Consider the following 27352-nt stretch of genomic DNA (forward strand, 5'->3'; position numbering starts at 1 on the left):
ACTAGATGAACTTTAAAGATTCCCAGTGGATTCACTGTATGATCCTTTGGCTCCAGTTGACTTGCGTTCTGGATGCACAGTCTCTGAAAATATGGCATAAGAGACTCATGTGTGACTAGTGATAGTGTTGTCTGAGATATCTGAATAAACTGTACAGGGATTTTAGAGTAGAGGAATATGTGATGTGGTAATAACTGCAATCAAAGAATCTCTGCAGACTGTTTCCATCATGTTATTCTTCAATATAAGCTTCCATTTGATGTTGCCCTATCAGTATTGGATAAGTTTAGAATGTACTTTGATATCAATTAGGGTCATTTTTTGAAATATTTGACTAATATGAACTAGATACATTTTTGTGTGTGTTTGTCTTTTCAGTGTATAAGAGTGTAATGGAGGAATGATTGCATTTGTATCTCTTTATTATTCTTAACAGAAAACTCATTTATCTTTCCAGCCCATCTCGACTGTCTCGTTTTCTTGATTCCAGAATTGTCAGAGGTGTTATTAAGAGATATGTATTTCTTGCTAAGTTTTGCTACACGTAGTATCTATTATTTCTCTGTTCCTCACTCATCTTACTTCCCTCCCTTATGTATCTAATGTGACTCTGTGTATATTTATTATAAGAACACATCTTTGAACCACAGAGACCTGTGGAATAAAGGCTAAGAGTTGGCATTGAGCATCAGGACAGTCACTTCCTGACATGAATACAGTTCTTAGCCAAGAGAAGATATAAAAACTTGATCAAATCATCTGTTGCTTTGGCAGATTTACTTGTGCTGGTTTTTTGTGATCGGGGAGTTTCTGTGTGCTTGGTTCCAGTTAGAGTTTTGCAGAACTTGTCCATTACTTAATGTTTGATATTGCATGACAGTTTAATCTATTTTGTGCTTTTAGATTACTTTGCATCTTCTCTGTTGGTTGTCTCTAGTTATAGGTTCCTAAGTGACTGCAACCTTCTGCTCAAAGCAGGGTCAGCTGTGAGGTCAGATCAAGTTCCTCAGGGCTTTGTCCAGTTGGGTCCTGAAACCTCTAAGGATGGAGACTGCACAGTCTCTGGGGGTTAACCTGTTCCAGTGTTTGCTTGTCTTCATGTTGAAGTTTGTTCCCAATAGCTGGATGGAAGAGTTTTTGTTTGTTTATGCTGCTTGTCTCTTATCTTCTCACTATGCACCACTATTGAAAATGGAGCTCTGTCGTCTTGATAATATAGGTTTTATCAGGCTGCTACGTGCTTTTGAAGCCTCCCTTTATTCAGGCTGAACAACCCAGCCTCTCACAGAGCATGTGCTCCATACCTCTGAGCATCTTGGTGTCTTTTTGCTCTTGCTTCAGTTTATTCACATTTTTGTTGCACTGAGGTCCCTAAAACTGGATGTGGTATTCTAGATGTGGTCCTAAAATAGAAGAAACTATTTTCAAGCATTACAAGGAAAATCTGAACAGTAAAGGTGATTAAACTCTGGAACTGTTTGGCCAGAGGGGTTATAGAGTCCTTCATCCTTGGAGTTCAAAACCTGGCTTCACGTGGCCTTGAGCCACTTGCTCCAAGTGACTCTGCTTTGGGCAGGGCTTGGACTTAGATGGCCTCCAGAGGTCTCTGCCAACCTCTGTGATTTGACAGTGAGTGCTGAGTGGGGATAATCCCTTCATCCAGTGGGCCAGGAGGCTGCTTTGCTGCCAGGGCTTGCCACTGACACATTCTGAGCTTGCTGTCTGTTGAGACTTAAACTTCTTTTCCACAGAACTTGTCTGCAGCCTGTGTTCTCTTGCAAAATGTGCTGATTTATGCGGATTTATAAAACCCTATTTCTGAAGGTGTGTGTGGCCATATGCAAAATATATCTTCCATGCTCATGATAAAGCTGGTTGTCTTTAGAACACTTGCAAACTGTAGATGATGCATGAACATTTTTGCATTTTCACCTGTGGCTGTGCATATGGGAAAACTAAAATTATCCCATGAGTATTTTTTCCATTTAATTAACTAGACGTTCCCATATATCCATTGTAATTAACTTTTTTTTTATTACTAAATGGTCCTTTATAACACTTTTCTCAATAGAGTCTCGTTAACATTCAAGTAAAAAGTTCACATTGATCTGTGCCACCTGAAAATGTAATGTTCATGTATAAAATAGAGTGTAACTCTTCATTTTAACTTAAAGTATGATGGTAATAAAATAACCAAAGAGGAAATATATGCATTGCATAATCATCTAACAGATGTATAAAAATAGCACTAAAATATTAATATCATTATTTATCATGGCCTGGTAATTTTTAGAATAAAAGGGAGATAATTCATTCCCAGGGACTGGAGTGTGCTGAGGTACATATTAGTTATTTCTATGGCTGATCAAATAGCAAGATTTGTGATCTTTGAAGGGAATCCTACAAAGTTCTTACTCACTCCTGAGTTATGGAAAGTTGTTGCTAAGGTGTGCCTGAAGTCTGGATGGATGGACGGATGGATGGACGGATGGATGGACGGATGGATGGATGGACGGATGGATGGATGGATGGATGGACGGATGGATGGATGGATGGATGGATGGAAGGAATGCTGCTTGGAAAGCCTTTCAGAGGTCTGCTAGAACCGATAAATAACATGAACATGCATTTCAAGTGTTGAGAAGTATGTGCAGAAATAACTCTTCTGAAAATTCTTCATAGGGCCTTCCAAAGGTTTATTTTAATGGAAAAATAGGTCAAGTATAGCTTTCTTTGTACCTTTTCATTAGCTGAATGGAGAAAGTAGTCTTTCATCCTGGCTTCCTCAGCTGAACATAGCACAGAAAATGAGGTATGTTAGGGAAAATGAGATATTTGATATAATGATCTGACAAGCAGTCTTTAGTCTCCACTAACATCATATAGCTGATGCTGAAAGACAGCACTGCAGTCGTGCTCCAGTTCCTGTACAAACAGATCCTAATGCCAGTCAGAAATGTATTCTTGAGAAATGTGGAAGCCTTGTCAGGGTTTGTCAGAAATGCTAGCAGCAGTTATTTCTGTATGTTGTTCTCTTCCACGGTTCAACTGCATATTCATGTCTGTCCCTGCAGCTCCAATTGCTGTAACTGCGTCTGTGAGTCAGAACTTCTCTATGGTAATAAATGTTTAGTAGTTTCCAGAAATCCAGACTGTTCATTTTATGCTAGTGTCTTGTCCAAGTTGGATCCTGAGAGTGACAAAACATGGTGGGTTTTTTTCTTGAAGGTGTGACTATTCCAAGGAAAAACAATGGTTTGCTTGATCAGAATTATGTTCCAAAGCCCTTATAAAAGTAACAGCTTTTTGGAAAGTGATGAACATGAGAAATTTCATGAGGAATAGGTTCTATAATCAAGGCAGGAATTTGAGTCTGGTCAGCATCCTCGAGTGACTTTTCTTCTGATGAGAAATGGACAACTTCACCATTTTTAGTAATCACTTATCAAATGATACTCCTAAGTGGTATTTTTCCATTACTCTATCTGCATATCATATATGATGCTCAAATCTTCTGAAACGTAAGCCTAGCCACAGTAGGTGCTTCTATCCAGAATCCTTTCTGTATTTGTGCTCAGATATCTGATTCTATTTCTCTTAATAATCTGTTGGAGCAAATACTGCTTTATGGTGTTTTAAACTTTCAGTGAATGAAAAGAAGATCCAAAGAAGAGCAAGAGTTTAGAAATTATTCTTTGAGCAAATTTTACATTTCTCAGTTAAAAAAAATTCTAGTATCTTGCTTAGTCACCGGAGGACTTATATTCCTCCCCATCAGTTTGAAAAGGTTGAGTGCATCACTAGGATGCTGTGCATCAGGATGCCTAGTAAGAATTTCATGGTCAATTGCTAATTCTGCTCAGTTTAATATGTGTCTGTGATTTTCTCCTATTAGGGTCTCTGGTAATGGGTAAACAAGAAGGCTAATGCTCAAAACTGCTTTGGTATTGGGTGGAATGAAATGGGGTGGATATGATTTTGAAAATGATTTGAAGGGGATTCAGGAGCGCACAGACAATTAGACACACACATCAGGGAAGTTTGGAGAAAGTGTAGAATTAGCAGAATTAATAGTTAAAAGGCAAAACCCTGTATTATTTAATATTTTCTAGAGCCCCTTTAAAGCAGCACAAAGCTGGCAGCTTTTGGAAGGAATCAGTGAGCCTGTGAACAACTGTATGGTTTAATTGTATTTCCAAGGTGCATTTTGGTAAAGTCCTTTTTACCAGAAGTTCATAAAAAAGCTAAGCATATATGGTAAAAACATTGCCTGTTATCACATAGGGAGGAGAATGGTTTATGTAAGTAGTCCTTGAGAGAAAACATCACTTTACTGCCTTTAAAACCTAAAATGAGCTTTTGCTCAGTATGCTCTCTGCTGTTCTAATCCCTTATCTGTCTCATTTTGAAATGATGGCTTCAAAGTTAAAAAAACAATAATGGAGCAAGATAAGTGTGATCAAAGGCATGGAACAGTTTTTGGATGATGGATTATGTTCTCCAGCTTGGATGACGTAGCTTAGTGGAGGAATGTAATGGAAGTTTTTAAAATGATGAGCTGCATGAAGAAGGTGTATAGGGAGTAGTTGCTTTCCATCTCGTCTAATGCAAGACCTAGATAGTATCTTGTAATTCTGCTGAGGGATAGTCTTAAAAAAAAAAGTAATTGGGTAGCTAAGCTGCTGGACTACTTGTCAAGGGATGAAAAGCATTTTACATGGATTTAGAACTTGAACAATTTGAAGTTTTGTTGACAAAACATCTTTAAACAACTTTAATTATGAAGATACCGCTCTGAGTTAGGGAAGTCTCAGCACTGGAAACTGAAGGAATGCTGCAAATACTACAGGCTTATTTTGCTCCTACCATCCCCTATAGTCATTCACTGCTGACTGCTCTTAAAAGGGAGAAGCCAAGATGGTTCTTTCATTTAGCCCAGTAACCAGTTTTAAGTTTGTAATGATAAGCTTTGGTTAGTACCTCAGGTAATAGAAAATTGAGGGCAGCACTAGGATTTATGCTGAAGGCTGTAGTTTTTCTTAAGGACAGGTGTCATCAGAAGCCCTTAAGGAGCCTCTGTCTCTTTGGAAGCTAATAATGCAGTTTTCCAGCCTGTCACTGAGAATAAAATTTTCAGGAAGACAACAAATTTGTTTGTAATCTATAGATGAAATATACTGTGCTATCAGTATGCTTCTGCATAAAAATATTTTATCTTCTTCTTAAAATTTACACCATCAGTTTTTGGGATTGTAGGTGTCCATATTTATGATTTCTAGCTCTTATCCAGTTTTGAACTGTTGTCTGGCCTATGCCAGAATCCAAAAATATACCTTGAGCACTTCTGTTATTGCTACTTGAACAGTTTCTATAATTTATAATAAATCCACTTGTATTAAACTAGGTTTGATTGCACAGCCCAGTAGAAGGTTGGATCTTTGGTTCTGAGACTGTGGATACTAGTCTAACTTGAGAATCAGCACCTACCTTTTAATAAGCTGTTGCTTTTTTCATCCTTTTAAGTAGGAATTAGTAAGATACTGTTTTGCATTTAAAAAAATTTGGGCTGCAATGTTTCGTAAATCTCTTTCTTAGTACTTAGGTAATTTCACGTTTTTAAAAGACAAGCTTAATAATTACAAAGATTGAAAGAGCTTTTCTTTTAAAGGAAGTATCTTTGAGTAATTATAGAACATGCTATGGAATATGTGCTAACAGCAGAGTCCAGCACACTTGTGTTTGTTCTTGTGCATGCACACTCTCTACTTCCTGGACTGTATTTAAGAGGGAATTTACATTATAATCTTGATCTCCAAGAAACATTTTGGCTAAACTGTGCCTAGCATTGATAGTGTTAAGATACATTCTGCCTATCATCAACCAGTGTCATGTGTCCCTCCCTCCTCCCCCTACCTTTTCGCAAAACTTTGAGAGCAGAGTGAACTGAGATTTTTAAAAGGATTTTGCTTATAGAATTCAGAAATATATGAATTAAGTACTTAAATGAGTTAAAAAAATAAAATTCACAAGATCCCTTTCTGACATAATGAGATAAAAAAAAAAAGCTTTATTTCTTTCAGTTATCATTAGCTCATGTGATACTTGAACATACTTAAATTGGTCTATGTCTGATGCTTAATACATGCTTTGTATCTAAAAACTCTTCTCTGATTGATAAAACCTTGTTAAAAATGAAGACTTTGTGTCAAAACTTTCCACTTGCTTCTATAAATGTTACTGATATTTCCATCAGTACGTTGTTGGTGAACAGTGTGTGTGACCTGAAAAGATGGAGAAGCATTGTGCCTATACCTCTGCTTAGCTGCATTCATTATGTTAAATTATTGACAGTGGTTTTTCTTTTAGTTTGGCTGGTTCTATTTCTCCTCCACGATGATGTAAAAGGTTGTTTTCCTTTCCTCTTCAGCTTTCTTCTTCTTTTAAAATTATCCCATTGTCACCTATTTAAAGAAAAAGCTAACACCTGCAAAGTCTCCCTCTCTTCCTCTCTCTCTTTTACTCCCTCTCTTCTCCCCTCTTTCCACTCTCTTCCCCCTGCTCTCTTTTTGTAAGTAACAGGATGAAAGTCCCAGTTAAATTTGTTCTGTGCATTTTTTCAAGTTTCTTCCATATAGAGTTTCTCTACCCTTAAAAAAATGTAAGAGGTTACCTAATACTTTTAATAATGTTTAATGAAGTCTATGAAATATTTTATTATAAATTATAATGACTATGTTTTGAGAAGAAGTCCTGCTAGATCTAGTTGTAGTTACAGGGCAGTAGGGTGGTTATACAGAATAAGTACAGACTACTAACACAAAAATTTGAAGCTGAAGCAAGTTTTGTTCTCTCGTGACATTATAAATTCTTAACCTTCTGTATTGTAAGGTGAAACTAATTATGTGTCAGCGTTTGAACTAGATATTATAACCATTCGGCTGTGAAGCAGGTTAGCACAGTTCACTGAAAGTGTGTTGGAAGCCATCTGAGCAGAACATCAAGGAATTTAAATATTGCACACCAGTGCATGATTTTTTTATGTTTATCATGGATTCTGTTGCGTACTTATGCATACTTTGTCATATGTGAATGCTTACTGGAAAGTGTCAAGAACAGTGTTTAGAAATAACAGATATTTTATGTGAACTCTCTGCTACAAGATCTGTTGAGGCAAGACAGTCCTGTTCTAAGTAACTTACGGCTTTTTTCAAAGTTTGTCTTTTGCTTACTAGTGATGGTCACAGCTACACAAGGGATAAATGAGGAAATACAACAACAATTTGTAGGATGAGTAATGAAAAGAGGACCCACAACTGTGAAGGGGAATAGGTAGGAGATTAAAGTCTGGACTTTTTTTATTCTGTGAAAGTTAGCAGAGAGCTTAAGTGGCAAGGTTTTTGTAGCAGGGGAGCTACAGTGGTGTCTTCTGTGAAAGAGGACCTGTGTCACACAGAGCCAGTTCCGGCCACTTCCCAGATGGACCAAAGCTGAGCCCATTGGTGATGATGGTGGTGCCTCAGTGGTAACATATTTAAGAAGGGGTAAAAACCACTGTGCAGTAATGAGAGAGGAGCGAGAAAATATGAGAGGAAATAGCCCTTCAGACACCCAGATCAGTGAAAAGGAGGGGGAGGAGGTGCTCCAGGCACCTGAGCAGCACCCTGCAGTCCCTGATAAAGACCGTGGTGAGGTAGCTGTGCCCCTGCAGCCCATGGAGGTCCATCGTGGAGCAGGGATCCACTTGCAGCCCCTGTGGAGGACCCCACGCTGAAGCAGGGGGAGGTGCCTTGGTGGAAGCTACAGCCTGTGGGGAGGAGCCCTCACAGGAGTAGGTTTTCTGGCAGGACATATGGCTCATGGGGAGCAGCGAGATGAAGTATTGTGAACTGACCACAGCATGTTCTCCATTCCCCCGCAGCAGTTGGTGACGAGGAGATGGAAGAGTTGGGAGGCAAGTTGAATCAAATTTCAAAGCTGGTGTCTCCAATTAAATTGAATGGTAGAGGAATTAAAATCTTAGCCACTGTACTTTGATGTTGCCCTGAGCAATAGTTCATGAATTTCGTGAGTTTAATGTTTTTTCTTTAACTGTGTTACTAGCTTTTCGTTCCACCTATAAGCACAAAAGGGGCAAGTATAGTAGATAACAGAATACCTTTTATGTTTAAAAAGTCCTTCTCACTATTTCACAAACTTCAGAAAGTCAACTACAAGTGTCATAGGAGGGGATATGTGAAACACAGTTTAATTAGATGAGAGGACTGGGGGAGCCAATAAAGATCTTTCCAGTTAGATGAGTCAGCACAAAGAGAAGAGGGACTCCCAGCTGTGTTCATTTGCAGCTGAAATAATGAACAGAAAAATAAATAAGCAAAAGATCAAATGTAGTGAAAAGCAAACTTACCTGTTTTGAAATCAAGATGGCAGTTTTGGGTTGCATTTCCAGGTGTGTATGGAGTAAATTAGGCTTTAAGAGAGGAAACAGTTTGAGATTCATAGATCACAGTTGGGAGTTGCACTGTCTGGGGAGACACTAATGATCGAAGCGCTGGTGTTTTAACTCTTTGCTGACTTTCAGTGTTAAATATGTAAAGATACTTTTACAGAGGATCTGTTACAGAGGAAATAATTGAGTACCATGTTGCTGTACTTAAAGTGCAGTACAAGTTCTAGAAACACCAGTTAACTTTCTTTAAATAAATAGAATGGCATATGAACATTTGGGAAAAAAAAAAAGTGAATAAGTTTTTGTGTTATAGTAGGTTCTGTAAAGAAAATTATAACGATTACCTGAAGACGCTGTGTCCTGGATATTATACCTGACTAATTCAAGAGTGTGTCTGCCTTGTATAAAAGATAGTTTTCCCATGCATGGGGTAGTTTCTTTTCCCCAAAATGGGATTATAATAGATTTGAATTCTGTGTGAGTCTTTCCATTCTTTCAATTTTGATGCTTTATTGCACTACAGAGGATGTTTATGTGCTGTGTGAGAAACAATGCCAGCAAGATAAAATGGATACCTATTTTACTTGGGGACTCTTGTGGAAAATTCAAAAATTCAGAGAATTATTCTTGTTTCCTTGTCTGCATTGTTTTGGTTTATACTTAATTTCTGATATTAATTACTGCAAAAGGACTACTCCTAGGCCAATAGAAAATTTTGCTATAGTTTTTAAAATAGCTACTGCTGTAGTCAGTTACAAGTGATGAAAGCAATAGTAGACTTTTTGATACTGTAAATCACTTGTTGGTTGATGCACTGTAACAATTATTAACGTATCATTTTGCCTTGCGAAATTTTAGGCTTCATGGTTCATGATAGTTTTATAGAATTTGAAGATTAAATGGCAATTCAGTTTCATGAAACAAATCAAAGAAAAAATCATGTAAATATAGTCAAGAAAGTCAATAAGGCTTTTTTTTTTTAATAGAAAAATGTGTCAGGATACATAAAAATGAACTGATAATCATGCCTTTTGAAATCAAGCCAAGAAAAATTAATATTTCAGTGTCAGTGAAAATCTTTTTAGGCTGACTTTTGGTTAGTTACTCAGCTCTCCAATTGATAAAGGAATTACTCAAACAATAGTGGTTGAGATGAAAAATCCTTTACCCTGATTTTCTATGTAAGTAGTGGTTACACAAAAAACCTCTACATAGCAACTTTCTTTTAAAATATGTATGGGTAATTTTCTTTTCTTAAAACTCTCAAGAACCACAGTAAAACCATAAAAAAATGAGTTCAATGAAGGGATTCTCAGTTAAATATTCAGAAACATTACTGTATATTTAAATAATGTCATAATTTAAAAAGATTAATCACTTTGGGGTTCAAGCGGAGATATCTTTCTTGTTCTCATTATTTCAAACTCTAGTCTATATTATAGAGTTGCAATCCAAAAATTAAAAATCCATTTAGAGTAATACATTCAGACAAATATATGCAAATATAATGCCATTTTAGTTATATAGGTTGTGTGTTAGATTTTGATGCATGACATTAACTGTAATCTTGGGTTCAGAACACTTTTGACTACATTAAAACAGACTTTTGATTTCTTATGCTTCTTGAAATGATTTTTCTGCACTTCTAAAGATCAAATTATTTTCCTGTCTCTGATTATGGTCTAAATTTTCATGCTTCCTACATTGTTTGGGTTACAATTGTAAATTTATGAGAAAAAAAATCCCCTTAAAAAAAACTCTAGCATGGCACATTTTGGCATGTAAGATGAGAGCCTTTCAAAGCTACTTGGACTTGTGCAATAAAGCTATAGCTTCAGTAGATTAGCAAGTAGCAGGCATTGCTATAGGGTATGTATTGTTAGAAATGGGGACTCGCAGGACTATACATTGTGATGATTTACTATTCTGCTGCAGAAGCAGACCTAGGAAATCTAGAAGCAAAACAGAAAGAGTATAAGGAAACATAGAAGAATGCATGGATTTAGATAAGTAATTGAAAGAAATGAAACTTTTTTTCTTTTCTTCAACTAATACTTGCGTATGGTCTCCTCTTTAGGATAACTACACATTTGCACAGCCAGGGATTCAGAAGAAAGTGAAAATGTTGGAAGAACTTGTTAGTCGAATTGATGGTAAGTCTTAAAGGCTAAGCTTATTTCTAACTGATGTTTCATTGAAAGTGTTTAGTTAAAATGTTTGCAAGAAGACAAACCAACTTCACTGCAGTCACCTGCAATGGTGGGGTAACAATGGCCTTCCTCAGGTGAGGTGTCATCATTAGTTTGTAGCACATTGGCCTTTGCGGATCACTGTTGAGTATCATTTAAAAGAAAGCCTCTAGAGCATGACCCACTTTTATTACTTTTTATTAAGGCAATATAATCAAAATTCAATGGCAATTTCTTGCAGCAGAGTAATGACCACATACAAAAGGCAGCCAGTATTCATTTCACATTAAGTCTCAATGATTGTTGTAATTCGTGCAAGTCACAGTGGTTGTTTATGGTTATCCTGTGGCACTATGTTTTGCGCCTTTGTGCATCATTTTGCTATCTGGAATGCCTGCATAATTTCTCAGTGGAATCCAATTAATTATGAACTCTGGAAATAACATCTTTAATTTTATAGATAAATTACAGTATGTGCAGGGGTAATTTTAGATTATGCTTTCATGTTTTAGCAGGGCACTATGAAATATTTTCTACCTTCATCCTTAAAATAATTCCCTTCATGAAATGCTGACTGTCATATTGCTAGAACAGAGTTTAATTAAATGAAATGCAAGAGATAATGCTTGCCCATTCTAAACATACTCTCCTGGTAGTTTGTTAAATTAATGAACAGAGTATTAACAAAGTGTTGCCAAGCAGAACCAGGCAACACTAGCCTGTCAGTGATGGCTTGGAAAAAATATTCCTTGTGTAGCTTAATATTTGATAATCTTCTTGAAAACATTAATTCCCTCTTTTTGCTACACATACTGTGAAGTTTTTTGGGCCAGTGCTTACCATAGGAGATTTTACCTGCTCATATGTGCATCCTGAATATTTGATAATGGTCTTTGTGCTTTTCTAGGATGTTAAAGTATTTTTAATGATCAAAAACTAAGGGCAGGAGAACAATGTTTGTGTAACATTAGACTGTAAATTCAAATGTATGTAAAAATTCTTAGTGTAGGTACATTTTATGAAATGCCAATGAATATGAAAAATTAAGGGGAATATTTCTGTATATTAGGTAGCCAAATACTTACATGAAAAATATCTTTAAATCAGTTTATTTAGTTACTTCAAAAATAATCTAACTGCTTGTAATGTGACTTTTTATATGTCATTTTAGGTTTGCATCAATATATTAAATGAAGTGTATAATTGTAAGGCCTATAAATAGACTTAACTTGGTCAATGAATATTTATATAAAAAAATTGTTTAACCAAGTTTTTAAAATTAAAAATAGCATTCTGATAATACACTTTATTTTTTTATTTGATAAAAATATTCAGTATAATACAATACATTATTGTTTGGTTTTTAAAGAAGAAAGAAATGCTGGAATCTTATTTGTATCGTCAGTGATTTGGGGATATAGTGAAATAACTTCTGTGGGTTTAGGAAGATTTCATTCTTTAAAAAAATAAGACAGACTGTTGTGTTTTCTTATATTCTTATACTCTTTGTAACCGAAAGTAAAATGTGGTTCCTGATTTTTATCTAATTTAAAATAATTCTGTGAGGTCTTTATAATTTTTTGTTGTTTTCAGTAGACATTATGAGTTTTTGCTGGCTAATGTTGATATTTTCTACTGTCCTTAATACTTACAAAGTAAAATCTCAGATTAATTTTAATACTAGATCATTTCCATGGTTGAGTAGTAAAGGATGTTTTGAGAAGTATAATTGGAGAAAGCAAAGCAAAATCCTTACTATAAAGAATTTGTTATTGTCTAGGAGGTGTATTTTGCAGCTTGTCCATATGACATACCTCTAGCATATGTAGAAGAGATGTTAAGGGAAACTATTTTAAAAATTAATAGGATTACAATGCTTCAGAATGGTGGAAATTTTATTAGCTGTTTTTCCATTGTAGAAATTAGGAAATATTTTAAAAACCTGTCATTGCTCTTTGAAAAAGAAGCTAGTAATTAATGTAGTTGACATTATGGAAATTTATAATTATTTAGGTTATATGAGGCCTCTGGAAATCAGTGTTCCAAATTTCTGCCCTTGCCTCTCTTGAATTCTATCTATGGGGACAGGATCAACTTAAATCAGGCTGTGTAGAGTCTTGCCCTATTGAGTTACGAGTAATTCTGGGGATGCAGATTGTGCAGCTTCTTCAAGTAGGGCTGTTGGAAGTTTAACTACTTCATTGTGATTTTTTTTCTTTTTCAAATAAATAAATAAATAAATAATGAAAAAAAAAAAGGAACTTACGTCCACTGCCTTTTATTTTATCTCAGTGTACCTCTGAGAAGACTCTGGCTCCACATTATATGCTCCCACTAGGTAGTTGTGGCTGTTCATAGAGTTCTTTTTAAGACTGAACAAACCCAGTGCTGTCAGCCTCCTTTCATGTGTAAAATGCTTCAGCTTCCTGTGCACCCACTGGACTGCTCATGAATGCCCATGTCACAGAACTGGATGTCATGCTACAGACACGGTTTCCCAAGTGGCGAATACAGAGGAAGAATCACTTCTGATCTGTTGGCTTCTCTCTTGCTTAGAAAGCCCAACATACATTTGGCCTTTCTGCAAGGACACTTTTGACTCAGGTTACAGCCTGTTGTCTGCCAGGATCCCCATTAGGAAGTAGTTGTCAACTGGACTTTGTCCTACTGATCACAGCCTTTATAGTAGAGGGGATGCTGTGAAAAGCTTTGGATAGTAAAAGATACTTTCAATATCCTTAGGGCTGTTTCTTTTTGTCTACAAGACCGTCCACTCAGTTACTTTCTTTTGCAAGAAAAACACAACAAAGTACATGCAAGATTAAAATAAAGTTTTAGTTGTTAATTAGAGAATGATGGATGTGTACTGCTGTAATAAACTTTTGGATACCTGAAGTAAGAGATCCTGAACTTGTTGGCTTTTTGGTGGCATCTTGACAATTTGGTTAAATTATGTGTTATTGTGCTTTAGTCTCCATTTCTTTTTGCTTTTGTCTTTTATACTTGGGTCTGCTGTACTGTAGTTAAAGGGAATATATGGTTGATATGAATTCAGTGGCTTTTTAAAAAGAACGAACTCACAATCTATATTATCTGCACATACCCTAAGTGCTAATTAAGGTTCTCTGGAAGAAAATAATGTTCCTCTTGTTACATTATTTTCTTGATGCTGGGTAACTGCATGGTGAAGAGAATCTTGATGTAGTAAGTGGCTGTGTGAGTGGCTGAAGCTCATACAGCTTATTTTATAATAGTAATGGATTACTAGTGTATAGAAAGTGATGCTTTTGCTTTGGAGAGTGCTAATGCATTATGTTAGGGATTCAAGCAAACTTTATTAACCCAGCATTACGGATCACAGCTCACCTCAAAGAAACTGTCCTTGTGTTTACACTGCAGAACATTGCAGAAGACTTCAAACAGATAAAATACTCTCTTAATTTAATCATAATCTCGTTCTGCTTAAACTCCAGAAAACCATTTTGATGAATTGTGGTTAATGGAATTTTTTAGTTTGTTAATTATCGTTGTTATAGATGAGATGGAATTTGAAGATAAAACATTATTCAGTCTCATTTATCTCCTTGTCATCATAATTCAGTTTTTTTTTAGGAGTTATACAAAAAAATTAAGAGGGATGGTCAATAGATGGCTCAGTAATGTAAGAAATCTGTAATAACTAAATATCTTTTCTGTTTCCTGTAATGCCAGTAGATCTTTTCTGCTGTAAATCATGAACTATTTCTCATGATTTGTAAAAGGTCATACTCACGTGGCATGTTATCTTCCACTTTTGCTTCATTTAGGCTTGAAAGCAAAGAGACATGGTATATGAATGCCAAAATTAATTCAGGATTTGTGTTTCCAGAATTTAGAGGTGCTTAGTGTTTGGCTAGTTTCATGCTTGGGAAAGTCTCAATTTCTTCAGTTTAGTCTAAGACATCTGGTAATTACATTAGAGCTTGAGGTAGAAGTCTGAGCATTTGTGGATAAAAGTAGTCTTGGGTTTCCACAAAAATTGATAAAAGATGTTAAAATTGTGAAGCATTCTCTAAAATTAGCAAGAAGGCAGTTCTGTGAAAAAGACCAGCCTACTGTAATGTTAAACACTTTTTATTTATGTTGGCTTCTTACTAGTATTGCAGACAACTATAAAGGCAGTATTGGCGACTCAACTTAGTATAAGTATTCCGCATCGTGTGAGGATAAGTTTGAAAAGATTTTTTTTTCTACATCTTTAATAGAACAGCTTGGCCTAGGGTTTGCATTTGTGTTCTGCACAGCCCGATCTTGTTTTTTCTTGTAGAAATTCTGTGCTATTACTGTTCCAGATTTTTTCACCAGAAATCACCAATCTTTTTGCAGAATTGACCCTTAAATCTTAGTAACAAGTCAGGGAAAAATAAAAATGCAGAAAATTATTAAAAATAAAAATAAAAAAGCACTTACTGTTACTGTATATAACTTTCTTCTTTTCTTGAAAATGGAAGTGATGGAAAAATACCAAAGAACATAAAAAGAGTGTTGCGTTTTGACTTTCCCATAAGGAAGTTTATCTAGAATTCAACTACATTTTTTCAAGTTTCAGTAATATTTTAGAATTTTCACTGTTTCCACTGTGTACGCATCTTCTAGTCATCTGTTTTGGATGACAGCTATTCTTACACGTGATATTTTAATAGGACAATTTTTAGTTTGTTTCCATTTTAATGGTACAAACAAAATTACATCTTTTTTTTGGAGGGAGATATTTTTAGTGCCAAATTGAAGCTGTTATGTTTGGATTATTTCAAATAATGCCTTTTAAGAAATGCTACACAGTATTGTTTAAGGAAATGTTTTTACTTATGCCTAAGTGCAGTTAAAATGCTCTTTCACCTTTTAAAACCATGACTCCATTAGTCATATTTTACTTCTTATTTCTGTCTTGGGTTACAAATATCTGGATTGTCCAGTTGTCTGAAATTCTGTAGATAATGCCACAAATAAGGACTTTTAATAAAGTATTTTCATACTGTGGCCTTAAATTTATATTTTACGTAGTTTTGCTGTTCGCATAAAGATTTTAAATATGACTCTCTGGTAAATAGTTACGTGTTGTGTGTAACTATGGGCAGATCAAGTTCTTCATGAAATGCAGTCAGTCAAAAAGTTTTCATTTCTGTTTAGCCATGGTGAAAGAGCTTATTTAATTGCACCATTCTGCGTACTTCTCATGCTTTGAAATATTTGCTGTAGATACATCTAAAAGGTTGGTTGATGACATTCTTAATATTTATGTATAGTATTATGGTTTTAGTTGGAGAGGTTCATAAAATATCCTTCATTAGAATAGGATTAGTACCAGTGGAATTATCCTTTATAGCTTCTGAGTTTATTTAAGAATTGTGTGTTCTTTGTGGGCTGCTAAAGTTTCAAATGTCCAGAATTCACTTGGGTTTCTTACAGTTTCTTTTGTGAACATTGTGTGGATGTTTGGCATTCAGCAGGTTCTTAAGAGATAAAGCTGTTTATTCCCATAGAACTGTCAATGCTTCAATTACAAATGTTTCCCAGTTCTGCTTAGAACTTGAGTTCATATGATGAGTTAAGCCAAAGAGTACTTAGAGATACCTACTGAGTAGTTTTAATACTTTCATAGCTTCTTATGGTCATTGGGTTTCTCTGCTGATTGAACTTCTAAACTATAGAGAAAATTGTTTTGCTTTTTTAAAAAAGAAAATCTGGGTCTCAAAAAGGCAAAATATCAACCAAGACTAATACATATTCTTATTAAATGGTTTACTATTGTTAATAAGAACTCTCAGAACAAGTGATCTGTTCAATATACATGATAGATATAGATTAATGAATTTGTTTTTTAATTGGAATCTGAGGTGGCCGTGCAATGAACTGATAATGAAACTGTGGTAATAGGTGACATTTGATCTATCTTTGTTTCGTATTCAATCATGCTAATGATTTTTTGGTTGATGGTTAAGGAATGCATAATTGTAAGTGCAAAATTATGTTCATGTTTAATTATATTGTAAAACATTTTTCTGACACCAATAATTTTGAATTAGGATAGTGTTGAAGTATCTGGAAAAAAGAGCTCTAATTGTAAGAGTTGCAAAACTGGTATTTTCAACCATGTGAAAGTGTTTTGAGTTGGAAGTGGACACAGAATTTATTTAGACCTTACTGCTGCTATTGAAAATGTGTGATTATTAAGGATCTTGTCTGTTGGTCCATCTTTATATGTCAGCTTGGTGCTGAAGCGATTAAAAATCTTGTAAGCATTTCATAATTGTTTTAATTAATTTGTACCATAAAGCTCTTTTTCATTTTAATAAAGCTATTTTATTTAGCTCACTAGTAGTTATTTTATATCTGATTTTATGGTTGTAATTACTGTATTAATCCACTTGTAAGTGCTGTTCACTGGGCATTATAATTAATTAATATATCTTTTAAATCATATTTTTATGTTTTACCGTGAAGATTATATTTGTATGCTATTACAGAGTTCAGAGATCTTAGCAAGAGTTGAGACTGACTGTAAAATCATTTGGAAATTCCTGACTGCTATGAGCACTTTTTAAATAGCCAAAACTTACTATTTTCATGGGAAATTAAAAAAAAAAAAAAAAGGAAAAAGGGACAAAAAAAAGATATTTAATATGATGGGGAATTTAAAACGAGTGAGGCATAAACCCTCTTATGAATGCACACAGTTACAATTTAGAAGAACAGCCTAGAGAAGTCCAATGGCGATACCTCGAAACAAGAAGTGTCTAATCAAACATATTTTTCTCTCTTGTGTATTGCACTTTGAATATGAAGTTCATGGTCCACTGGGAAACAGGATGTTTTTTTTCACTTTTAGCCAGAGGGGTAGATTTTATATCTACAAGTATACAGTATGGATAAAATAGAGTTAAAAATGAACTGCTCAGGGTATGAAATATGAGTGAAAACTGAACCTTTAGTAAATTGAAAATTCCAAAACTAGATCAAAGTCAAACATCAGAAAACCTGCTAGGGTTGATAGGAATCTTTGAGTAAAGGTGAGCACCAAAAGGTTAATGTTCTGAAGTGACAAATTATACAAATGGATGTGGTGGCACCATGCTGTGCCACTGCAGTTTGCAGTTTGTGCATAATTTTATATTATTTTGCACTTCCTCTCTGCCTAAGTGTAAGCTTGCCTAGGGACTCATTCTAACAGCATCCCCCAGTCAGGACAGCAGTCGAGTCACGCTTTAGTACAGGTTATTTCTGTCCTTAACCATTTAGTTTGTGATTCTGTAGACACATACAATTTTAATTTTGGAATCAGTAAAACAGCTTGAGAAGCTGACATTGAACATGAAGAATAAATATTTTATGTGTATAGGCTCTTCTGGCTTGAGGAGCATCTGTTTAAGGTGGCTAAACGTGATCATTCAAAACAATGTGTCCAATAAGTGTATTTAATAAAAATATGATTAATTGTAAATGGATTTTATCTACAAGTTACCTGTTTTTGCCAGTATGCTACTTTGGAATGCACCTGTATAATGTATTATATCCTTTAATCAGAAGACTTCCTTCACCCAAACTTTATGTATAGATTTTTTGAAAGTATTGGGAAACTTATTAAATATAATTCTCATTTATTTTGAATTATGATTAAAGAATTAGTTTTAATTGTAAAATAATTTTTGTATCAGAAACTTAAGTAGAAGTAGTTTATATAAAATATTTGAAGTCTTAAAGCTGACAGTAATTATATATTTTCTTGTTCATTGCTCATACATACTTATTTTCATTGAAATGGAAAATTTAGATTTAGATTGTGTCGGTCCAAATTACCTTTATCAGCAAATTAGCCTCTACTCACAATTACTTACAAAGTAGGAAGAATTAGTTTCTTTACTCAATGCATCTTCTATTCCAGTCTTGCATCAGTTGGCTGTAATGCACAGAATTTAGTAATCCATTTTTCAACTTGCTTAGACTAGAAAGCAACTTTCAAGAAATTCATTATTCCCATTAACAACTGTAGCTGAAATATCACAACTGGCACAATTTATTGTTCTTCATTACTTACTTTCAATGGCTGTAAGCAACCAAATGAAATTTATTTCTGCTGTGTGAAAAACAAAAGTGTTTCTGAGTTAGTAACTTCACTTAGAAATAAAACTGACTTTTTTTGCATCCTGCTTGATGTAGTGGATTATCTAATTATAGTAATCTGCAATATAGGTATCTAAATGTGACATTAAAAAAATAAATTTAACACAGTATCTCACTTCAGTGTATTTAACTTGCAGCTAAATTTGCCTGGAGCAAGGGCAGACACATGGTAGTAATTTAGTATTTGTCCTGAATAACTGAATAATGGTGCACTGGGCTGAGAACTGGCAGAGGACAGTGCTCAGAAGGTTGTGGTGAATTAGGCTACATCTGTCTGGCGATCATTCACCAGTGGTGTCCTTCAAGGTTCAATTCTAAGGCCACGTTTATTAAGTATTTTTATCAGTGATCCAGATGCAGGAGTTGAATGCACCATTAAGAAGTTTGCTAATGATACTATACTGGAAGGTGCTTTTGTGTCTCTTGAGGGACAAGATGCCTTGCAGAGGAATCGTCTTATATGGGAAGCACTGGGCAGTCATCAATGATTTATTCAAAATTTGAAAATTTACCAAGAACATATGACAAGTTCTGCTCCTTCTGTGATAAAGTCACGCTGGTCATAAGTATAGCTTGGGAGAGGAGTGGCTGGAGAGCCGCCCTGCGAAAAGCAATCTGGGTTCTGGTTGGCAGCAGCTCAGTAGGAACCAGCAGTGTACCCTGGCAGCCAGGAGGGCAAACCTCATCCTGGGGTGCATCAAACACAGCATCACCAGGTGGTCAAAAGGATTAATTATCCCATGGTATTCAGTGTTGGTGCAGGATCACCTTGAGCACTGTATGCAGTTCTGGGCCCCACAACTTAAGAAAGATGGGAAAATTCTTGAATGTGTCCTGTGAGGAGGGCAAGAAGTCTGGTGAAAGGGCTGGAAGGCATGTCCTGTGAGGAGCAGCTGAGGACTGTGGTCTTGTCTAGTTTGGAGAAGAAGAGGGTGAAAGGCAACCTTACTTTTCTCTATAGCTTCCTGAGCAGGAGAGGTGGAGAGGGAGGTGCTGAGCTCTTCTCCCTGGGATCCAGTGAGAGAAGGCGTGGGAATCATTCAAAGCTGCACCAGGGGAGGTTCAGACTCAACATTAGGAAGCATTTCTTTAATGAGAGGGTGGTCAAATGGTAGGCTTCATAGAAATGTGATTAATGTCTCAAGCCTGCCAGAGTTTAAGAGGCCTTAACAATGCCCTTAACAAAATGTTTTAACTTTTGGGTAGCCCTGAAGCGGTCAGGCACTTGGACTGGATGATCATTGTAGGTCCCTTCTGAATGAACTGTTCTAACTGTTTAGAAGTTAGAGGCATGCAAGCCTTTGTGTGGAAAATGAAAATACAGAAGCTTCTGAAGCTTCTACTGTCTTCAAAATGTGGACTTCTAGACATAAACTGCCTTGCTTAATTTTTAAACCTGTTTCCCTAAGATTTGCAGAACATATATGGTTATCACATTTGTCTTCTCCTTCCAATAACTTTTCAAGCTTAAGTACTTCCTTCATGATCATTTTCCAAAAAAAGAAACATCTCCACTGTGCAGATTTTCAAGACCTTTATAAAGCTCATTTGATGGTTATTTAAAAAACAAACCAACTAGACAAACAAAAAGCAACCAAAAAAATGTGATCCAAGTTGCTGCTGAGGAAGGGCTACAGAGCAAGTCCCACAGTTCACTGTCATATTTGGAGTACTGACTTGATGCTCATTGCACTTGCGCAGTAAGAGCGGAGAACGATCCTTGATATTCGCTTTTGTCTCTCTGCCAGCTGATGACTTCTGCAGAAATCCTGGGAAAGAAGGGTGTAAAGGTGATGGGAAGATATTAGGTTTGTAGAGAAAGGAAGATGATTAGTCACAAGAGCTTGAGGCTGGAAGGCTGAGGCTATTATGGGTAGTGGAAAATCCATCACAAAGTTCTCATAGAATTTTAGAAATATTGACAATATGCAGGCACAGTATACAGTGATAAAGCTGTAGTACTTTTCCTGTACACATAATGACAGAGAAGGAGAGGGACTTAGAAGAGCACAAGATCATTACACCTCCACCATCATTCTCTACCATTTCACATCCCATAGATCCCATATAAGTTCAGTCTCTTATATAGCAGAAATATGTAATTAACTGGTTAATGTTATACATAGAAATGAAATTAATTATTTAAAGATTCATATATTTTTATATATAGCTGTGAATAAAAAAGTTCCCAGGAGAAGTAAGAGATGTTTCTAAGGTGTGCATAAAGTTTTATGTATTTGTCTATATTTATATTATGGAAGGGTATGCCTCCAGCAACATAGATGCCAGATCTGCTGGAGACACAGATGGATGGAGGCTGACACATGCCATGGAGAAATACCAGTGCTTTATACATTTTCATAGATATTTGTTTTCAATTATGAATGGAGATGGGATGTTGTGATAAGTGGACCTTTGGAGTAATGTGTTGTGATGTCTTATTTTTAAAAAAACCTAATTGTTGATTGTTTTTAAAATCTAGAAGATTTTTACTTCTTGTTTCCACATTGAAACAACTATATTGTATTGGCTGACACTTTCATATAGCCACAAAAAACATCTTGGGGGGGAAAAAAAAATTTGAACAGCTTCAGTCTATGTTATAACTTAGCATCATTTAACTTCTGTTACCTTAATCTTTAGCTAGTGTTTCCTGTAATAGTGCTACCCTACTCTCAGGGTTTTTTTAAAAATTCATTTAGTATTTTAGTGCTGTCTTAGATCTTTCTGAGAAATGTGAAAGATGAATATTTGCTGAGCTGATAATACACCTTTGTGAATGAGGATGAAGGATGATCTGGGTAGGAAAAAAATCTCCCAAGAATGTATTTGTATATAGACAGTAGGAATGTCGTATTTGGGCTTTAACAAAGACTTCTTGTCATAAATTTGTCCAAAACAAGACAAGCATTTCTGCAGTATTTGTCATTTACACCAGGCTAGTATCAGACTTGAGCTTGTTAACTAAAACCTGTTAAAAGAATGTCTGTGATCCTTTTTGGAGAAAATTCTGGTAAAATAGATAAGCCATGAAGTAGATGAGTTCTGTTAGCCTTAGCAATAACCCATGCAAGGGATTATCACAGCTTTCAAATAGTAAATGTTCTACAATAAACACAGCGTGTATAGGTACTGTTTTAGAAACCATTGATTTGTACTAGCTTTATTTGCATTTATTTGTTCTACTAAGAAATCATTTAAGCTGCAAATTGGTTAAGTTTTCTCACTGTATTTCCTACACATTAATCTCAATTTTTTTTTTTCTCAAGTGAATGCAACCTTTGTATGTTCTTTCCTTATATTTCTTTGACTTCTTAATTTAGTATTGTCTTCTTTTTATTACTAACACTTTATTTTTGGAAGCCTTTATTTTAGAAGGCTACCTTGTCTATTGTAGTCTTGCCCCAAATAGTTTGTAGCCCAAGAAGTTAATGAGGATATATGTACCTAATCATTTCACATAGTATATTTTTGGGTTGTACTGTAAGCTCTGATCTTAATGTTTTCTTAAGATAGCACAACTCAGACCAGTTGTTTAAGCCATCAAGAGGCAGAAAAATCAGTCCAGTGTAATGTTTAATTAGTTTATATTTTGGGTATTTTCATTCAGTTGTAAGAACTTGCATGCACCACCACATTTTATTTCCTTGAAGTTGGAGGAGTATTTTATTTAGACACTGCATTTAATATCTAAGACTTCAGAAAAGTTGCAGTAAAATACCTGTTTATTCTGTCTTCAGAACAAGTTCATAGGCACTTGGATCAGCATGAAGTGAAATACTTGCAATTTGCTTTCCGTTGGATGAATAACTTGCTGATGAGAGAAGTCCCTTTGCGGTGTACCATCAGGTTATGGGACACATACCAAGTAAGTACTTTTTTTTAAACCTCCATAACTCTGGTAATGTGTTTTGGACATGCCAGTAACTTTGTGAGTGGTTTTTCTTGAACCTTTTGCTATAATGTCATATGAAAAGCATAATAATAAGAGAAAAAGCCTTCAATGATCATCACTACTACTTAGAAACATCTGATGTCTTTCTTCAATCTTCTTGTCCTTCAAAACCAAGCACTTGATATCATGATAGTTTATAGTACTAAAATGAACACTCAGAGTTAATGTCAGTATTCCCTTCTGTCTCTTCAGACCAGCAAAACATTGAATTGTGCTTAATCAATGGCCTCCATCGACTGTGAGTGCCAGATTTCTTATTGCCCTATATGTTTAACTACTCAATCCAATACTAGCTTTCAGCCTTCAGTTTTCAGCATCCATCCCATTGTCATGTCTTCTGTCTTACTGTTTGTCCAGACAAAACTCTTTATGTTACTGGCCTCTAGTTGCAGTAATTATTTTTCCTTAATAATTTCTTTCCTGACTGTCAAGAGAAAGAGTTGATGTTGGAGAAAAACTGTTTATCCATTCTTAGTTCTATTACTCAATGTTCCAGTAGCTTCTGGCTGCAATTCTTGGCTGTGTATTTAAACTGTATATCCTTATCTACCAACTTAGTTGTTGAAGTTAATGGGAAAAAGGACAAACAAGAAAAAAGTAAAAAGATTTTAAATTCCATAAGAATTGTCAACTGAACTACTTAGTACACGAGGCTAACTCACAATTTATGTCTTGTAAACAGAGGTAACATCTTTAAATATCAGTGTCTTTATATCTGCTCATTATGTAGCAATGTTCAGTTAGTTTCATACACTTTAATACCAAAATGTCTACTTAGACCATCTATCCAGACCTCTTGTAGAGGGTGGAGAATTGCTTGCTATTCATTTAATGATTCCAGTAAGTTGTTTCAGTGAAGTTTGATGGTATCCAAATCTCAAAAGAATATGTTAAGAAATGAGGGATCAATCACTTCTACTGTTAATTGGTCCTAAGATGTGGTATCCTTGTAGGGTTTATTTTGTTGTTCATCTTCAACAAATTTCTGATTTGAATTTGGCTATTGCTTCCATCTGGGGTCCTTTTGCCTTCTTTGTCTCATTGTAGTATCTGTTATTCACTGTAATATCTGTTATTACCTGGCATTTTATTCCACTGGAAAATATTCATTCTGTATAAGACCTTTCTGATAAATTAAAAGGTCGAGCTATTTAAATGTTTCACTGTAGCTCATTTATGTCCTTTTGAATAATTTTGTTGCTATTGCTGCATTATTTCTGAGTCTTGAAGGTTTTTTACCATGCTAACACTTAATAATTGATCATTAGCTTTATCTCTGTGTTCAGATCAGGTGAGGGCATTTCCTTAATCCAGCTAACCAGCCATAAGTGCCCGAAAAAAATAGATTTTTTTTGCCAAAGCTTCACTTTGAGCTCATCTGTAAGCTGTGATTCTATGATAACCTTGAAAAACTTCCTATGAAAACCAAATCTGTGGCTAATTTCTCAAACTATTGCCATGTTGAATGAAACCCTTTTTCTTTGCTGGTCCATAGGCACCTCTCAAGGTACACTTCAATGGGATCTTTATCTATAACAAGTGTTTCTGACCATTTAATTATGATTTTTAACAAATTCTGCTATATTACAGTAGTTCTCTGTAGCATTTAAAAGCTTAATACTTAAATATTTACATGGGATTTCCAAGTGTATCTTTTAAATGAAGGTTTCTTATACCTAAATATCTAAATGAAATTCTTACACCTAGAGTGAGACTATTTTTTCTGTATTAAAGAAAGCTTAAGGAATAATTGTGTGTTTTGAGTTGGCAGGTGCAGCAGATCTGTGCTGTTTTCTAAGTTTCATTATTTAGTAGACTGTAGTGTATGCATTTCTAGTCTAATAGTGTATTTAAAACCACTAAGGATATCTTGATATAGACACCTACTTCTATTACCAACCCTTCTCTTGAACAATCTCAAGCAATTCCTCAAATTGCTAATTTTGTTTCAGTTGTGCTTATATTAAACGTATTATCAACCTGTAATATGGATCTTGTCACCCTGATAATATTGATAATAAATGGAGTTAATCTGCAAGAAAGAGCTAGTAAAGTTTGGGCAAAGTTTTTGCTAAAGTGTTAAGTATTATAGATTTTTACACAAATAACTTGTCACTTAGGCACTCCACTGCATGTGATTTCTAACTTAATAATTTGCAACTGTATCAGCAGTGCTTCTTTCTGAATGCAAAACACTTCAGAGATGGAATTTTTTCAGTTGGTTGTGTCATCTGATTGGTATTCTTAACTGTAAAGCCTGGTAAAGGCCAAAAGGTCATTTAGAGATATATTTTAAAGAAGTTTTTCAGAGGGTCTACTTATGGATGATCCTGTGTTTTTGGATTTGAAAGAGCAATGTAAAATGAGTAAAGGCAAGAAATCTAGTAGGGGATCCTATTAAAAAAAAAATTAGCTTTCTAGATACTGTTGGGAGGAACAATCTTACTAATAATTGTAAGGGCCTGGATAGATGCTTAACTGCTTTTCTCACTATACTTGAAGGCTGATGATCCTGTTATCAGGCTTGCTTTTGCTACCTCATGTCCTAAAGCACTAAAGTAAGGAAACATGGTGGTTCTGCTTAGATTTACACATTTTTACCATCTACTGTTTCAGTGCGTACTCAGTATGTGCATGTACTGACTTTTATTCCCTGATATTCTTCAACTGCTGGAAACAGAAATGCCTTTAACTGCAGTATAAGCTCTAATCATGCTGCAATGTAACATCAGCCACAGCGGGGACTACAGGCATCCCTACACTGGTGATGGGAGGGCTTTTGCTCAGACTCTACCTACCCTGTGGCTCTTGGGAAGGGATGGGGCATTTTGCAAGGCACTGCTTACAGTCATCTCTAGTCCCAGTGTGTGACGTGATTTGGGAACAGCATAGGAGTCGTGCCAGAGGAGGGTCAGGTTAGGTGTGGCAGTCAGGTTCCTTCATGTGGAGGGAATGGGAAGGTAGGTGAAACTGTCAGATCCCTTCATGTCTGTTCCTGCAGAAATCCAATGATTAGAGAACAGTGGCCCCTCTTAAAAGGAAGGGTCCTGATGATGATGTTTTCACAGAAAATAAAAATTCTCTCTCTTTTGTCTTCCGTTCTCTCCATCAAAGCTGAAACAATGCCTTGTCTCTCTGAGCTGCCTGTTTTCCTCTGTTTGTAGTGGAAAGATAAATATTGTGCTGTTTCCAGTTTAAATTCTAGATTGGTCATTCTCACAGCAGGCCCTAGTTCTCATAACCTGTGTATTCAGGGGAATAACAGCACACTTAAATAAACTACTGTTGTATATTTTCTAGTGTGACAGTTAACTGCTGTTGGCTGGAGGTGTTAGAGCTGCATTCTGTCTCTCGAAATTTGTTACTGTTCTTCCATTAACTTTGTGAGAATAGAACCGGACACTTAAATGGTGTCCACCTCTGTCTTGGAATGTACAGTAGCAAAGTACTCTGGCTAGTGTCATTTTCTCTGTCTAGTTTAATTTAGGATTCATCAATAGTTTTTTAGGCTGTGTGAAGTAAATCACTGAACATAGAGTCCACAATACCTGTACCTAAGCTAGTTAGAGCTGAGGGGAAGAGAAATTTGGAAAGGTTCCCAATTCTCACTTCAGTGAATACTCTGTTATTCTGTAACTGTTATCTGTGAAATCTACTAAAATACATCACTGTCTTCTGTAGCACAACTGTATAAAGTATAAAAAGTAAAGACAGTATGCATCTTACTTACAAAGGATATGTGGAGTGAGCTTCTTAGTCATAATATTTAGTTTGGTTTATTCTTTAACCTGAACTGAATTTTTATGGGAGTGAATTATCCCACTTTTTTGCTTGATTTAGGTGCTTTTTTGTTGTTGTTGGTTGGTTGGTTGGTTGTTTAGTTTTGGGTTCTTTTGGTTTGATTTGGATTTTTTTTGGTTTAAGAGAAATATGGCAAATACCTTGTAAATTCATTCAAAATAGAAATTGCTTGTTAAGTTACAACCAAGACACTCAAATTTTATATATGTAGAACTGATTAATATGAATGTTCATAGACTTTGTCAAGTACGACAGATTCCACAAACCAAAATAATGTAATGTAAGACCTCACTTTTATCTTTTATTATATCTTGCCTTTTTATCTTATATTTTATCATCCTTTTTGACATAAAGGATTGGTAAAATGAAGTGGCATGACAACTAAATTTTTCATGAGGTATAAGTGTTTAATATATTTCTATGGACTTAGAAAATGCAAGTTAGTTTTATATTTGTTCCTTGCCAGAAGGGTGTTTTGACACTATTTTAAAAATTACTTTGCTATATTAAACTGACTTTTGTGGGCTTTTAACTTAAGATTCAACATAGTGTAATAGATAAGGTAGAGATGTCTCAATGCTCAGCATCAGGGTTTAGGGGGGGCAGGTCCTCTCTGACCAACCTGATCTCCTTTTATGATCAGGTGACCCACCTGGTGGATGAGGGGAAGGCTGTGGATGTGTCTATCTGGACTTCAGCAAAGCCTTTGACACTGTCTCCCATAATATACTCCTGGAAAAGCTGGCAGCCCATGGCTTGGACAGGGGCACTCTGTGCTGGGTCAGGAACTGGCTGGAGGGC

General features: G+C 35.5%; 1 protein-coding gene across 2 annotated transcripts in view; it reads left to right on the plus strand.

Annotated features, from left to right (window-relative positions):
- TBC1D22A (TBC1 domain family member 22A) overlaps positions 1 to 27352 on the plus strand; it is a 164516-nt gene that overhangs the window by 69250 nt on the left and 67914 nt on the right. For both annotated transcript variants that reach the window (XM_027892147.1, XM_027892148.1), the window contains exons 10-11: positions 10524 to 10599; positions 22536 to 22663. In XM_027892147.1, the coding sequence (XP_027747948.1) occupies positions 10524 to 10599; positions 22536 to 22663 (204 nt within the window). The remainder of the gene's footprint in view (positions 1 to 10523; positions 10600 to 22535; positions 22664 to 27352) is intronic.

Source organism: Empidonax traillii, unplaced genomic scaffold (assembly GCF_003031625.1).
Source record: "Empidonax traillii isolate 1590-97213 ecotype Southwest subspecies unplaced genomic scaffold, ASM303162v1 scaffold339:size995844, whole genome shotgun sequence".
Classification (NCBI taxonomy): domain Eukaryota; kingdom Metazoa; phylum Chordata; class Aves; order Passeriformes; family Tyrannidae; genus Empidonax; species Empidonax traillii.